The sequence below is a fragment of the Mirounga leonina genome, unplaced genomic scaffold (assembly GCF_011800145.1).
Source record: "Mirounga leonina isolate KUSES-001 unplaced genomic scaffold, KU_Mleo_1.0 Mir_82, whole genome shotgun sequence".
NCBI classification, from domain to species: Eukaryota; Metazoa; Chordata; class Mammalia; order Carnivora; family Phocidae; genus Mirounga; species Mirounga leonina.
The window spans coordinates 8094316-8108416 of record NW_023270825.1 but is presented as its reverse complement, the minus strand read 5'-3'; the positions used below and the strand labels follow the sequence as shown (position 1 = coordinate 8108416).

General features: G+C 44.2%; 1 protein-coding gene across 1 annotated transcript in view; it reads left to right on the top strand.

Annotated features, from left to right (window-relative positions):
• The window catches only part of AK7 (adenylate kinase 7), a 67283-nt gene extending 53188 nt beyond the window's left edge, over nt 1-14095 (top strand). Inside the window, exons 13-18 of the mRNA XM_034992982.1 lie at nt 591-719; nt 1087-1155; nt 5753-5950; nt 9012-9232; nt 12197-12355; nt 13009-14095. Coding sequence (XP_034848873.1) covers nt 591-719; nt 1087-1155; nt 5753-5950; nt 9012-9232; nt 12197-12355; nt 13009-13047 — 815 coding nt within the window. The 3' untranslated portion in view covers nt 13048-14095. The remainder of the gene's footprint in view (nt 1-590; nt 720-1086; nt 1156-5752; nt 5951-9011; nt 9233-12196; nt 12356-13008) is intronic.
• The last annotated feature ends 6 nt before the right edge of the window (nt 14096-14101 follow it).

The following is a 14101-nucleotide window of genomic DNA, read 5'->3' as shown; positions in this document are numbered from 1 at the left end:
GGCGGGAAGCCTGCTTCTCCCTCTCCCACTCCCCCTGCTTGTGTTCCCTCTCTCGCTGTGTCTCTCTCTGTCAAATAAATAAATAAAATCTTAAAAAAAAAACCCAAAAAACAAACACATGTGAATACTATCTCACTTAAATCTTACAACGGAAACATTTATTTCTGTGTATTAAGGCTATTATTACTATGTCTTAAGGCTATAAGGCTATGTATTAAGGCATAATATCAAAACAGAATTGAGTGAACCCTGCTGGCAAGTGGGAACACTCGGGACATCTCCACTTGCTCCTTGTTCTGCTTCAGCCAGAAGTTGTGATTTTACCCAGAAGAATATTTGGGAATTCGCTACATCAGCATTTGCTTCTGGTCTTTATTGCAGACAAGCACATTGGGTTCTCCTATTTTATTGTGCATTACAGTTCACGTGTCATGTTCAAAATACAAAACCACATATTTGTAACTTTAAGGGAAAATAAAAGATTTTCAGTAGTAATGTTGACTACACAACAAATTTTGAGATGGCTTCAGAATGTAACCGCCATGTAGAATGTGACTCCCTAGTAATATATATTTTTTTCTTTTTACCAGGCCGACTAGAAGATCAATATATAATTAGATTTATCAAAGAAAAGGTGAAATCTATGCCTTGCAGGAATCAAGGTTATATTTTGGATGGATTCCCAAAGACCTATGATCAAGCTAAAGACCTGTTCAATCGTAAGTTCGAGTGTTCCCCTTATTTATTTATTTTTTTTGGTAAGCTTTTCTTTCTTTATGTAAACTCTACCCCCAACGTGGAGCTTGAACTCACAACCTTGAGATAAGAGCCACATGCTCTGTGGACTGAGCCAGCCAGACACCCCTCCTTCATTTGAGTGCTTACATTCAGGTAAGTTGCAACGTATCATAGTAATAGTCACTCAGTTAAAATTTAAAAATCAGAGAGACTGTGTCTAAAATACAGGCTTTTCTATTATTGGTTAGTTTTCTAGTTAACTTCTAGTTAAAATATTTTAATTTTTTGCCAAGTTGTCCATAGTGACAGCACGTAATAAACACAACAATGTATATTTTGTTTTATTAGAAGAAGACGAGGAGGAAGAAGAAGAAGTCAGAGGCAAAATGTTTCCCTTTGATAAACTAATCATACCTGGTAAGTTTAAAATATTTCTTGAAGGTCATATTTAGAGGAATGCCATTTTGCACCCAAACCATCTTTTCGATGTCAATAAAGCAGATCTCTCTCCCCTTCTCTCTCGCTTTCTCTCTCTCTCTCTTTTTTTTTTTTTTTTTTTTTTTAGGGAAAAAGGGAAAACGATACCCTTAAACATAAACTCTCAAGCTAGGGAATGTATGGGGGGGCAGCAATCAGGAATACAGGAATACTAAGTTCTGAAATGGACAGAAGTCTCTTTGAGAATGTTCATTTCTGCTGCTCCCTCCGGGAACAAAGCACTGGGTGGCCAGTCCCCTGATGCCTTGACTTCTGAGTCAGTTGGCAAGATGACCAGGGACTGGACCCTTCCTACCATTTTAGATGCTAGCCATGCCATCATCTTTCCCATCTTTCCCAAATCCAGGGTTGAGACTGGGCAGGTGCAGAGCGTCTCGGTTCACTGTCCATGAAAATACACAGTCGTTGCACGATGTCCTCTTGGAAGTAAAGCATAAACAACGTATTCCACGAAAAAGGATTTGCTGAGTACCCGGCAGGCATTTCTTGTGACCTTGCCTTGAACTTTTCAAGTTTTTTTTTTTTTTAATCAATTTGCATGCAGTATCATCATAGGAAACACAAAAACAGCTTTTTTTAGCAACTGAGCCCGATGTCGTAATGGCGGCGGGGGTGGGGGGCTCTGCTCACTTGCGTCAGAGTCCCCGCGGGAGTCAGTTGATGACAGCTTGCCATGAAGCTTCTGGAAGCACTGGGGCTACCAGAAAGCAGTCATCCTCAGGGACAGATATTTACTGTTTGCCTGAGGGCCCTGAAGCCTGGGGCAGGAACTTGCAACAGCAAAGGGGTGGGTTGTCTTGGATTTCCCATGCACGTATGCATTGGGCTTAGAAAAAGTTAAAAAGTTAAAAAGTAAAGTCGATTAACCAGATCTGTCTGGTTTCTGAGAGTTTATCACTTTTGGGCAATACTCATTCATTGCAAACTGCATCGTAAATCCTCATGCTCTCACTGGGGCAGCTCAATGAACCATTTGTCTGTCATGTGCCCAGAACTGCACAAGATAGGAATTCCTTGAGCCTTTGCACGGTCCTGCCAGGCTGGAATTAGTCCCGTTGTTACCTGATCCAGAAGCCAAAGCCCAGGGACTTACCCAAGACCGCTTCCCTGGTATACAGAATTGCTTAAATTCAAACTCGGCCTGCTCTTCTCACTGCCTCCAAAACACAGAATTAATGAAACCCCTTCAGGAAATGGAATCACAAACATGAAACAGTCAACGATTCTTAAGCGTGGTCCCCTGGGCTGCCCTCCCTCTGCTGGATGTGGTCCAAACGGGTCGAACATGTCTTCTACTTGGAATGTTTAGTCTGTTCATAGTCAGTTATCCTCTTTCTTTTTTTTTTTTTTAAGATTTTATTTATTTATTTGAGAGAGAGAGAGCACATGAGAGGGGGGAGGGTCAGAGGGAGAAGCAGACTCCCTGCCGAGCAGGGAGCCGGATGCCGGACTCGATCCTGGGACTCCAGGATCATGACCTGAGCCGAAGGCAGTCGCTTAACCAACTGAGCCACCCAGGCGCCCAGTTATCCTCTTTCTGGAAATTGTCATTATTTTCTGTCTTCCTGGAAGAAATGAGAGGATTGTCTCATTTGTCCCCGGGGGATTTGAGTACAGGGAGGTGGCTGAGTGAGAGGCCAATGCCATTGAAAGCAGGGTCCCCAGAGCAGGGGGTATGCCACACCATGCTGGGTCGCGTGGGGAAGTGTGCGAGGCTTGGTCAGGAAGCAGGAAGCATCGAGGGGAAGGCTAAGCCATTGCCTTAACTGGGGTTTCTGTGGGAAAGGCAAGGCAGGGCCGAGTAAACAGCTTTTTTTTTAGAGGATTGGCTAGTTTGAGCCAGTCCCAGTGGGTTTTGCTCTCTAGTTCCCTGGTACCTGGCTCTGGGATGATTTAAGGCAGGGAAATATTGGCTTGGTGTGTGAGAGTTATAAAAAGGGGGTGGTCATCTTGTATATGAGGGCCATGCTCCTGAGTAAGTGGTTGACTATCTTTAGGAATTAGCTAGTCCTGAAAGGGGCAGTGTCTCTCTAGGTGTGTAACGCCCTCCGGAGATGTCAAAACATCGTAAGATACAGAAAATAATAAATCTGATTAATACAAGTCTCCGTGCTTGATTTGAATGATAACGCATTTGAATCTGTGGTGACCCAGTCATAGGTGGTATTATCTCTCCTTGATAAATTGTTGCTTTTTACAACTGCTGCTAGCCTGCATCCAGTTCAGTTCTTTTCAGATCTCGTTGTTGAAGCAGACAAGTTTAAAGTCATACCTGCTTGGGGCTCCTGGCTGAGTCGCCACTCTTCATCTCAGGGTCATGAGTTTGATCCCCATATCGGACGTGGAGCCTACTTAAAAAAGTGAAAGTAAATAAATAAATAAATACAGTTGTATCTGCTTGATGACTATGGAAAAAATGTTTTAAAACACAGATTTTCAGGGGCGCCTGGGTGGCTCAGTTGGTTGTGTCCAACTCATGATTTTGGCTCAGGTCATGATCTCATGGGTCATGAGATCAAGCCCTGTGTCAGGCTCAGTGGGGAGTCTGCTTGAGATTATCTCTCTCTCTCTCCCTCTGCCCCTCTTCAAATAAATAAATAAATCTAAAAACAAAACAAAACAAAACAAAACAAAAAAACAGGGGCACCTGGGTGGCTCAGGCGTTAAGCATCTGCCTTTGGCTCAGGTCTTGATCTCAGGGTCCTGGGATCAAGCCCCGCATCCGACTCTCTGCTCAGCGGGAAGCCTGCTTCTCCCTCTTCCACTCCCCCTGCTTGTGTTCCCTCTCTCGCTGTCTCTCTCTCTGTCAAATAAATAAACAAAATCTTGTTTATTTATTTGACAGAGGCGCCCCTCAACCTTTATTTTCACTGTTAACACACGAAGCAGATGGTATTCAATGGACATCCACCTGCCCCTTAGGCACACTCTGCTCTGGGCTCTGCTCTGTACACTTACTTTTCTCACTCACTCAAGAAATCTTATTAGAATGCGTTTGAGTGAGGGCGCCTGGGTGGCTCAGTTGGTTAAGCAACTGCCTTCGGCTCAGGTCATGATCCTGGAGTCCCGGGATCAAGTCCCATATCGGGCTCCTTGCTTAGCAGGGGGTCTGCTTCTCCCTCTGATCCTCCCCCCTCTCATGTGCTCTCTCTCTCTCTCATTCTCTCTCTCAAATAAATAAATAAATAAATCTTAAAAAAAAAAAGAATGCGTTTGAGTGAAAATGGCATTATTATGTGGCAAAGCAAGAGAATTTAATTAATTAATTAATCTTTAAATGTCCCAATAAAACTTGATTTACAAAAATCAGATGATGGGCCGGATTTAGCCCACAGGGAACCAATACAATTTTAGGATAAAAATTAAACCATTTCCATGCTTTGCCAAACTCTTACAGGTAGCAAGTTATTTGCAATACACCTGGTTAATGATCTGGGCACCCTTGTATTCTGACCGTGTTGAGAACCTCTGAGAATAGTAACTCACGTAGAAAGTCTATTTCACTGATGTGCACTTTAACCATTCATTCCCTCAACAAATATCTACTGAACTTATACAAGAAGCTGGAGAAACAGCTGCTTTCAGTTTAAAAGAAAATCACAGGTTGGGGGCGCCTGGGTGGCTCAGTCATTAAGCATCTGCCTTCGGCTCAGGTCATAATCCCAGGGTCCTGGGATCGAGCCCCACGTCGGGCTCCCTGCTCAGCGGGGAGCCTGCTTCTCCCTCTGCCTGCCGCTCCCCCTGCTTGTGCTCGTGCTCTCTCTCTGTCAAATAAATAAATAAAACTTTTTAAAAAAAGAAAAAGAAAATCACAGGTGGGTGAAATGATCCCCATCATTAATCTGATCCCCGTGTCCAACATCAGATAAGCGCTCTGTTGCATGGAAGGCAGATGCTTCCTAGCCAATTGCATTAAGTTAGAAGAGAGCTGGATCCTTGGGAAATTAAAATCCCAAGGGGAGTCCTTGTTTTTATTAATTTGCCAAATTGGCCATCAGTTTGCTCAGCCGCTAGTCTCTTTGGGAGCCCGTGATGCCGTGCTGGGAAAAGGGTGAAGTGGGGGTTGACTGGGAGGCGATCGATGCCACAGGGTTATCAGAGATGTGCTAATTCCAATTTCTACTGCTTTTTGTTATCAGATTTGTTTTTATTCGATGATTAGATTTGCTACTATTTGCTATTTGGTATTAGATTTGCTATTCTTTTTGTCATTAGAGATTTGCTATTTCCAATTTCTGCTGCTTTTTTTAAAAGGGAAGGAAGGAAAGAAGGAAAAAATAGAAAAATAACAGATCTCACAAAATACCAGCTGGTTGGGCCTCATCAGGTAGTGTTTGGAAATGTCAGTGATTTGTATCGGTGTATCTTCCATGAGAGGCAGCAAGGAGGCCAGTCTGTCATGAGGTCTAGCCTGGTAACTGGACATTTCGGGTTAAGCACTGGTCCAGCCACCAGCACCTGCTAGTTTGCTCCTTCATCCTTGGGTTAACTCAGGAGCCTCTCTCTCTTTCCCCAGAGTTCGTTTGTGTGCTGGACGCCTCGGATGAGTTCCTGAAGGAGCGGGTGATGAACCTTCCTGAGAGCATTGTGGTAGGGACCCATTACAGCCAGGACCGCTTCCTCCGGGCTCTGAGTAACTACCGGGACCTCAATACTGAAGATGAGACTGTCATCAACTATTTCGATGAGATTGAAATCCACCCAATACATATTGGTATGAAACGAGCTCAGGACTAAGGTGAATGTGAAGAACCATTGCCAAGTGTCAGGACTCCCCCCCCAACCCAAGGCACCCCAGCTGCCTGCCTGTCATAGGGCTGGGGGCAGGGACGGGGAAGCAGAGCTATGTCCCTGGGGCCAGGAGGTCACAGGATAAACAGGGGAGTGCTCCTCCTGGGGAGTCCTTCTACTTGAGGATTTGGTGTGTGTGTTGGGGGGCGTGTTGGGTATTGTTATATGAAAACATACACATATATTATGAAATCGAATACCAAATTGGCATTTTTTTTTAAAGGACACTTCAAAGATATGTATATTTGCTGCTGGCTGCTTTGGGTCACTCTCCCAGCTTCCTCGGGGGCAGCGTTTTGTCCCTGTAGCATTGCAGGGCCCTGGTGTTCTTCATGGAGCCCCTCCTGGCCTTTATCCCGGCCATCTGACCCCTCCACTGCTACTCAGAAGGCAGATTGTTCTTCATTGCATTCCTCTTTGTTCCCAGTAAACACTGAACTCAGATCTTAGCACCCAGCAGGTACTCAGTAAATAGGAGCTGTCATCAACCTCACGGTGGTGTCATTGTTCCTGCCTCCAAATCTCCACTGTCATAAATGTTTCTACTCCCCTGGGCTTCGGTGAACCACTAAACTTCCTTTCTGGCTTCCTGGATCTTGACATTTCTTCCTCCCCTGGGTTTGGTGAGAACCCCCTAGCCTGGTGGAAGCTTAGTGGCCAGGCCAAACCCCTGAGGCTCTCTCAGGGTCTCTCTTTGCCCTCAAGAGCCAGATGGGACAGCACCTGGACCCTGGAGAGCTGGGAGGGGTGGCGCCAAGGAACGACGTCCGCATGAGGCAGGAGAGCTGATTTCGGGGCTGGTTCTGCTCATTTGTGTTTTCATCCATGAAATGGAAAAATAACCCCTGGCTTATAGAGTTGTTCCAAATGCAGAGATAATAGGAAGTGTCTGGAGTACCGGGAAGTTCAACATGTGGTAACTAATTTTGTTATTACTAAGGCATAACATAGCGTGCTATTAAGCAATAAAAAGATAATGCAATTTATAAATCTACAAAATCCATTTGGCACCTGCGGAAACAACTGGATTTTGTCCTCATCCGGACGTGTCTGTACACATTGGACCCACGTTTTCCATGTAAAACCTTAGGATTTGAATCTACTTATGGAAAGTAGCTCACCCTATTTGATTAGAGAACTGGGAGAGAACAGTGAGAAAATTGCACAAAAACAGTGATTGCCATCTTTTCAGTAAAGCTCAAAAAGGTATTTATGGAAAAATCAGGAGAGCCCCGGGGAGAAATGTTGAGAAAGACAGAAATGAGGGGGAGGAGTGGATGAGTGGTCATTGCGTGTCTCATTCTGTGCCCGTCACATTTGGCCTCATCTCTACCCCGGATAAGCAGGAGATGACGTAAAAGGGAGGGGAGAAATGGATCTTAGGGATGGGTGTGGGAGAGCGGTCAAGGTCAGGAATGCAGACCAGCCTCAGAAGGATCAGGAATGGGGCTGGCACCTACATTTTCTCTCTGCACCTTTGGACTCCTCTTCTCTCTTGGAGTCTCTTTCTTTCCAGCTCTTTGGACCATCATTTCTCCTCCATCACCCACATGGTGAACTGGGGCCGCCCCACAACCCAGGAGTTTCTACCCTGGGAGCCAAGCCTAGAGCTAGACTTTCCACCCTAATAACACATCCCTAGAAGGGCAAATCCAAAGTCATGGTTTGGGCAGGTTCCCACCCCCAGTCAGCAATTCCCCTGTCCCAGGGTCAGGGCCAAAGTATTGGTTTGGGCAGCACTGTCTCCAAACGTGAGCCTCTTCAAAAGCGTTTCAGAGCACTTTCAAGCACATCAAGTTGTAATTACTCTGTTAGAGAAATTGGGAGAAATACATTTAAATGTCAGGGCACAGGCAACAAGTGGAATATATGAGTTTTGTATTATTTTGGTTTTGTTTGCTTTTTGGGGGCTGGCTTCCTCCCACCAAGTGATACATTGACCCAGTTCTTCCCCTTTTCCCATGCAGAAGCTAGAGGTGCCTCTAGTCTGGGTCAAGGTCATACTGTAGGAACATAGGGAGCGGGCATGGCCATGCTTGTGCCTGGGGCGGGGTGAGAGGAGCCTTACCCCTAGGAAGGTCTGAGGTGCTGAGAACCAAAATCGCCCACTGCACACCCTTCCATGGGGGCACCTTCCAAGGGAGTGGTGTAGAATTTAGTGTTGAGTGACTTTGTGGAGAAACCCATTATTTACCAAGAAGCTGCTGTGGGTTTTTTGTTTTGTTTTGTTTTTGGTCTTGATTTTTTTTTTTTTTTTAAAAGATTTTATTCGACACAGAGACACAGCAAGAGAAGGAACACAAGCAGGGGGAGTGGGAGAGGGAGAAGCAGGCTTCCCGCTGAGCAGGGAGCCCGATGCGGGGCCCGATCCCAGGACCCTGAGATCATGACCTGAGCCAAAGGCAGATGCTTAACGACTGAGCCACCCAGGCACCCCTTGGTCTTGATGTTAACATTAGTCAGATATTCTGGAATTTGGACTTTTCCCGATTCAAGTAGGCTAACTGAAATGGTTTGTTTTTCTTATGAATTGGAAATGTATCCCAGGATCACTGAGTCTAAGATACAGAAAAAAGAAATGGAGGAAATCCTATCTGGTTTTCAAAGTGCGAACTTCCTTCTGTGGAAACCCCCATAGAAGCATCTTTCTCTGCTTGGATGCTTTCAGGGATGGATAACTCTTTTTTTTTTTTTTTTTTGAGGAGGTCCTTCCGCCCCCCCACCCCAACTCAAAATCAGCGCTGTCAGAGCTCAAAGACTGAGACCCAGTCTTCCAGCCCTGGGACTCCCAGCCACGGCGCTGATATTTGCCAGCGAGCCAAGAAATCCTGAACCGTGCTGGCCACTGGAACACCAGTGCGGTCATTTCCATAACGTACCATGGCACATTTATGGGAACAAAGAATTTTCCGGAATGTGATCTCAGAGTATGTTGCAGAATGTATGTATGTGCTGATCTCCTTCCTCTCTCCTGGTATTTAAAGATGTAGGAAAACTTGAAGACTCTCAGAATAGACTTGCCATCAAACAGCTCATCAAAGAGATCGGGGAGCCTCGAAATTATGGTTTAACGGATGAAGAAAAGGCAGAAGAGGAGCGGAGGGCTGTGGAGGAGCGGCTGGCCAAGGAGGCAATGGACGAAGCAGAACGGGAAGCCAAGGAAGCCGTGGAGTTGGCCGAGAAGATCGCTCGCTGGGAGGAGTGGGTGAGTGAGAGTGTGGATGGGTTCGTGGTGGGGGGTCAAGCCATTTAGGACAGCTGCATTTCCCATCCTGCTTGAAGAGAAATGTCATGGAAATACCCATGCACGTTTTTTGTTTCTTTGTTTTGTCATATGACCATTTCCTAAAAGGTGCCCTTGGTCTTTTGCTTGGGATAAATAATCACGATAACAGTAACTAGCTGTTGCCAGGAGTATTGATAATCCAGATCCCTGTAACTGGGTCCCCTGGTGCCACATGCCAACCTTGGGATTTCCTCTGATTTTCCTCCATTTATCCATCTCACCTGGGTGGTTGGCCTCCTTCACCCTCTCAATCCCCCAAATCATGGAGTCTTACCTATTCTGCTTCCGAAAATCATACTCAGATCCACCCACAGCTCCTCACTTCTGGTCAGGGTCGGAGTTTCTCGCCAGAGTTACGGTGCCTCCTCACTGGTCTCCCCACGGTGCACCTGTCCCTTTCCAGCTTGTTCCCATGCTGCCGCTGGCCGTCCTCCTAACATCCGGATCCATGAGAGCAATTCCCTGTTGAAACGCTTCACAGACTTGCATCACTGTGAGACCAAAGTCCAAACTCATGATGGGGGCCCTCAAGGTTCTGGCTTGATGCATTTCAACAACCCACCATCTGCGCAACTAACTTCCTCGTCTGCTTTGAGTCTTTCCTAAAAAGTCATCTTTCCAAGGAAGCCTTTCCTGCACACCATATTTAAAATGTCAACCCCATGGGGCGCCTGGGTGGCTCAGTTGGTTAGGCGTCCGCCTTTGGCTCGGGTCATGATCTCGGAGTCCTGGGATCGAGTCCAGCGTTGGGCTCCCTGCTCGGTGGCGAGTCTGCTTCTCCCTCTCGCTTTGTGCTCTCTCCCTCTGTGTTCTCTCTCATTCTTTCTCAAATAAATATATAAAATCTTTAAAAAAAATTAAAAAAAAAATGTCAACCCCTGCTGCTCCCCACCACCTGTCCTATCCCCTTTTATATTTCTCAATTTCCCTCTTTTTGCACTTATTCTCATGGACTATTTATTTTATATATTTATCTTGTTTATTGTCTTTTCTCTGTGCAGAATTTAAATCACAGGAGGACAAGGATTTTTGTCTATGTAGTTCACTACCATACTTCCAATGCCAAGAGCAGCGCTTGGCATGTAATAGACAGTCAACAAGTATTTGTGGAAGGAAGGGGGAGACAAAGGAAGGGTGTCCTTATGCACACATCTTTGGGTGCCTGGTTATCTCCTTAGCACGAATTCCTGAATTTTGTTAGATCAGACTACAGGTGGTTTAATTTTTTTTTTTAAAGATTTTATTTATTTATTTGCGAGAGAGAATGAGAGAGAGCACAAGAGGGAGGAGGGTCAGAGGGAGAAGCAGACTCCCTGCTGAGCAGGGAGCCCGATGCGGGACTCGATCCCGGGACTCTAGGATCATGACCTGAGCCGAAGGCAGTCGCTCAACTGACTGAGCCACCCAGGCGCCCCAGGTGGTTTAATTTTTGATACATATTTCGAAACTACCTTCTAGCAAGGGTGAAGCAGCTCACAGCTTGTCTACCAGTGGCTTTCCCTTCACTTCCTCTAACCCTGCTTTCTCAGTTTAGCTCACAAAATATCAACCTGATAAACAAAACCCCAACCCACTGCTTTAATGTTCATCTCTCCGGTCAGGCATGTAACAGCTCTTCCTATGTTTCTTAGGTTGCACGTTTTCTCTGCTTGTGTTTGGGCGGTGTGTCCTTTTCTTAGTATTTTGCAAGAACAGCTCCTGATAAGGTAGTGTAGTCATAGAAACAGGAATGGCCTCAGGAGACAAGGGTTTCCCAAGCTGTGTTGCTGGCGACCAAGTCTTGCTCCTTCTCCTTGTAAGTTTGTGGCTCTGTGCCTCCGTTTCTCCATCTGTAAAAGGAGGATGATGATAGTACCTGCTTCATACAGCGACGGGGGAGAGCGATGGGACGGGGGTGATGAGTCAGTATGTGCATAGATATTTGGTCAGTGCCTGGCAAACTGTGTGCATCTCGTGATAGCCTAGCTTTTTAATAATCTGTTGCAAATAGTTTTTCTCAAACTCATCAGTTATCTTTTGGCAGCACTTAATGGTGTCTCTTCTGGACATAAAGAAGTTTTATGGTGGTATGTAGTCAAATCCATCAATCCGTTTCCCATGTTGATTTCTGGGTTTGCTGTCTTGCTGGGAAAGACTTTTTTCGAACAAATAATACCGGTTAGGACTCTTTATCTTGCAAGTGACAGAAAAGCAAACTCCAAATGGCTTAGAAATAAAGAAAACTTATGGATTCACATCAAAGTTCAGGGGGGTAGGGCTGGCTTCAGGCAAGGCTTGATATAGTGGCTCAGATGGTGTTACCAAGGACCTGGGGTCCCTATCTCTGCTCTGCCCTCCACATTGGCATCATCCTTAGGTTCTACCTGATAAAAGTGCTTATCCTTTACTAACATCCAGAGCCGGGAGGTGGGCTGGACTGATGGGCTTAAGTCCCACCTAAACCACCAGGCTAAGAAGGGAGACTTCTCAAAGGAAATCTGGAAATTACTATTCCCAAGAGAGGAGGGCCCATATGCTCAGCAAGGAATAACACGCGGCCACCAGATGAATGAATACCTTCTAGACTTTCTATTAGCACTTCTGTGATTCTTTCCTTTGTTCCTTCCTTCTCATCCTCCCACTCTTACTTTCTTCCTCTGGACAGCTAAAAGTTATCTTGATTTAAGAAGTGAGTTTGGGATCCAGTTTAATATTTTCTAGATTACTAAACAGTTGTTATAACACCATTTACATCTTTTGTCTGCTGTTTGCAATGCCATCTTTATCATAACGTGGTGACCACGTACAGCGGTATCTGGTTCTAATGCACTCTGCAGTGAATCGGGTGAAAGTGTTCTCCCCTTTCTGTCTGTTTACCCCAACCCCCAAATGTTCTATTTGTAGAATAAACGACTAGAGGAAGTGAAAAGAGAAGAAAGAGAATTACTAGAGGCCCAGTCTATTCCCCTGAGAAACTATTTAATGACCCACGTTATGCCAACACTGATGGAGGGGCTGAATGAGTGTTGTAAGGTCAGACCGGATGATCCCGTTGATTTTCTGGTAAGAGATTTTTTTTAAAATATCAATTTGAAAATAAAAGATGCCTGAATCTAAACAGAAAGCTAGTTGAGATAGAGAAACTGTGTGTCTGGTTATTTGGGAAATAGCCTCTAAGACCTTCACAGTTTATAGTAAGATTTTCTTACTCATTTGAAAGTAAAGATTTATGGGGGCGCCTGGGTGGTTCAGTTGTTAAGCGTCTGCCTTCGGCTCAGGTCATGATCCCAGGGTCCTGGGATCGAGCCCCCGCATCGGGCTCCCTGCTCCGCAGGAAGCCTGCTTCTCCCTCTCCCACTCCCCCTGCTTGTGTTCCCTTTCTCGCTGTCTCTCTCTCTGTGTCAAATAAATAAAATCTTAAAAAAAAAAGTAAAGATTTATGTACTTTTATTATTTTATTTTATTTTATTTATTTATTTGACAGAGAGAGAGGAGCAGGGAGCCCGATGCGGGGCTCGATCCCAGGACCCTGGGATCATGACCTGAGCCCAAGGCAGACACTTAACCAACTGAACCACCCAGGTGCCTGTAAATAAATAAAAATCTTAAAAAAAAAAAAAAAGTAAAGATTTATGTACTTTTATTTTTGAATTATTAACATTAGTAGTAGTGTCTTCTAAATTGACTTGTCTTTTTTTCCTTTCTTTCAATTATAGGCAGAGTATCTCTTCAAGAACAATCCTGAAATGCAGTGAAACTTTCAAGATCGTGTGTGATATACCTTTACAGAGATAGAGATGAGGTTAACAGTGTAATTTGAAAATTTGCTTGAAAAAAAAGTTTTTCCAGTTTTGGGGAAATTCTTTGTCTTCCCCACAGGCAAATACTTTGTTATTTTTTCTTAATACTTTGTAATTTTTTTTTGCAAATACTTTATTAGGTAGAGTCATTATAAAAAGCTGATGGCAATGAGTGACTTCATTAAAGAACTTTATTTGAAAGGTAAATTGATAAAGTATCTGTGCCATAAACTATGGTTCATGGGACAGATATTGATTTAATGTTTCATTCTTAGTCAAAGTGTTCTGTGCACTTGGATTTACAGTAATTTATAGCATGAAGAAAATCAGACTATATATGATTTGAACACGTAGGCTAATGACTTTACACAGTCTGCTATTGCCATGTGCCAATGGGATCAGAAAGAAAGGAAAATGGTTTATGCTTTGTTGACTCACACTGAGTCAGATGTCATTGGCTTCCACTAAGTTAAGTTTTGAGTTCAGGGTCAGTACCTTAAGCGATGAGTCAGAGAGGGAATTGTAAAACTTTTGGTAGAAAAAAATCCCGTAACAAAATGAATGATCCTAAATATTTGGGATAACTAAAAGTTGAATATTTTCAACAAACTTTACAATATAGGCGTAAGCCATCAATCTCTATGGTCTTTCCTAGCTTGAAAAATCCCATCATTTCTAGAATTACACTGAATGAGAAATTACCCTGAGTGAAAAATATATTAAAATCTATTCCATCTCTTTAAATAATGTAATCTGAATATAACTGCACTGGTTTTTTTTATTATTATGGTAAAATACGTACAACATAACATTTACCATTGTGACCATCTTAAAGTGTAAAAGTCAGTGACAATAAGGGCATTCCCTGTGTTTGTTCCATGAAAGGGAGTTAAATGCAAAACGACCTCCGAAGGCTGAGGCGGCAGGAAGACCAGAGAAAAAGGCTGACAAATCCAGCTTGACAAGAAATGGTTTATTAAGGAGACTTATGAACAGAAGTGTGTCTCAG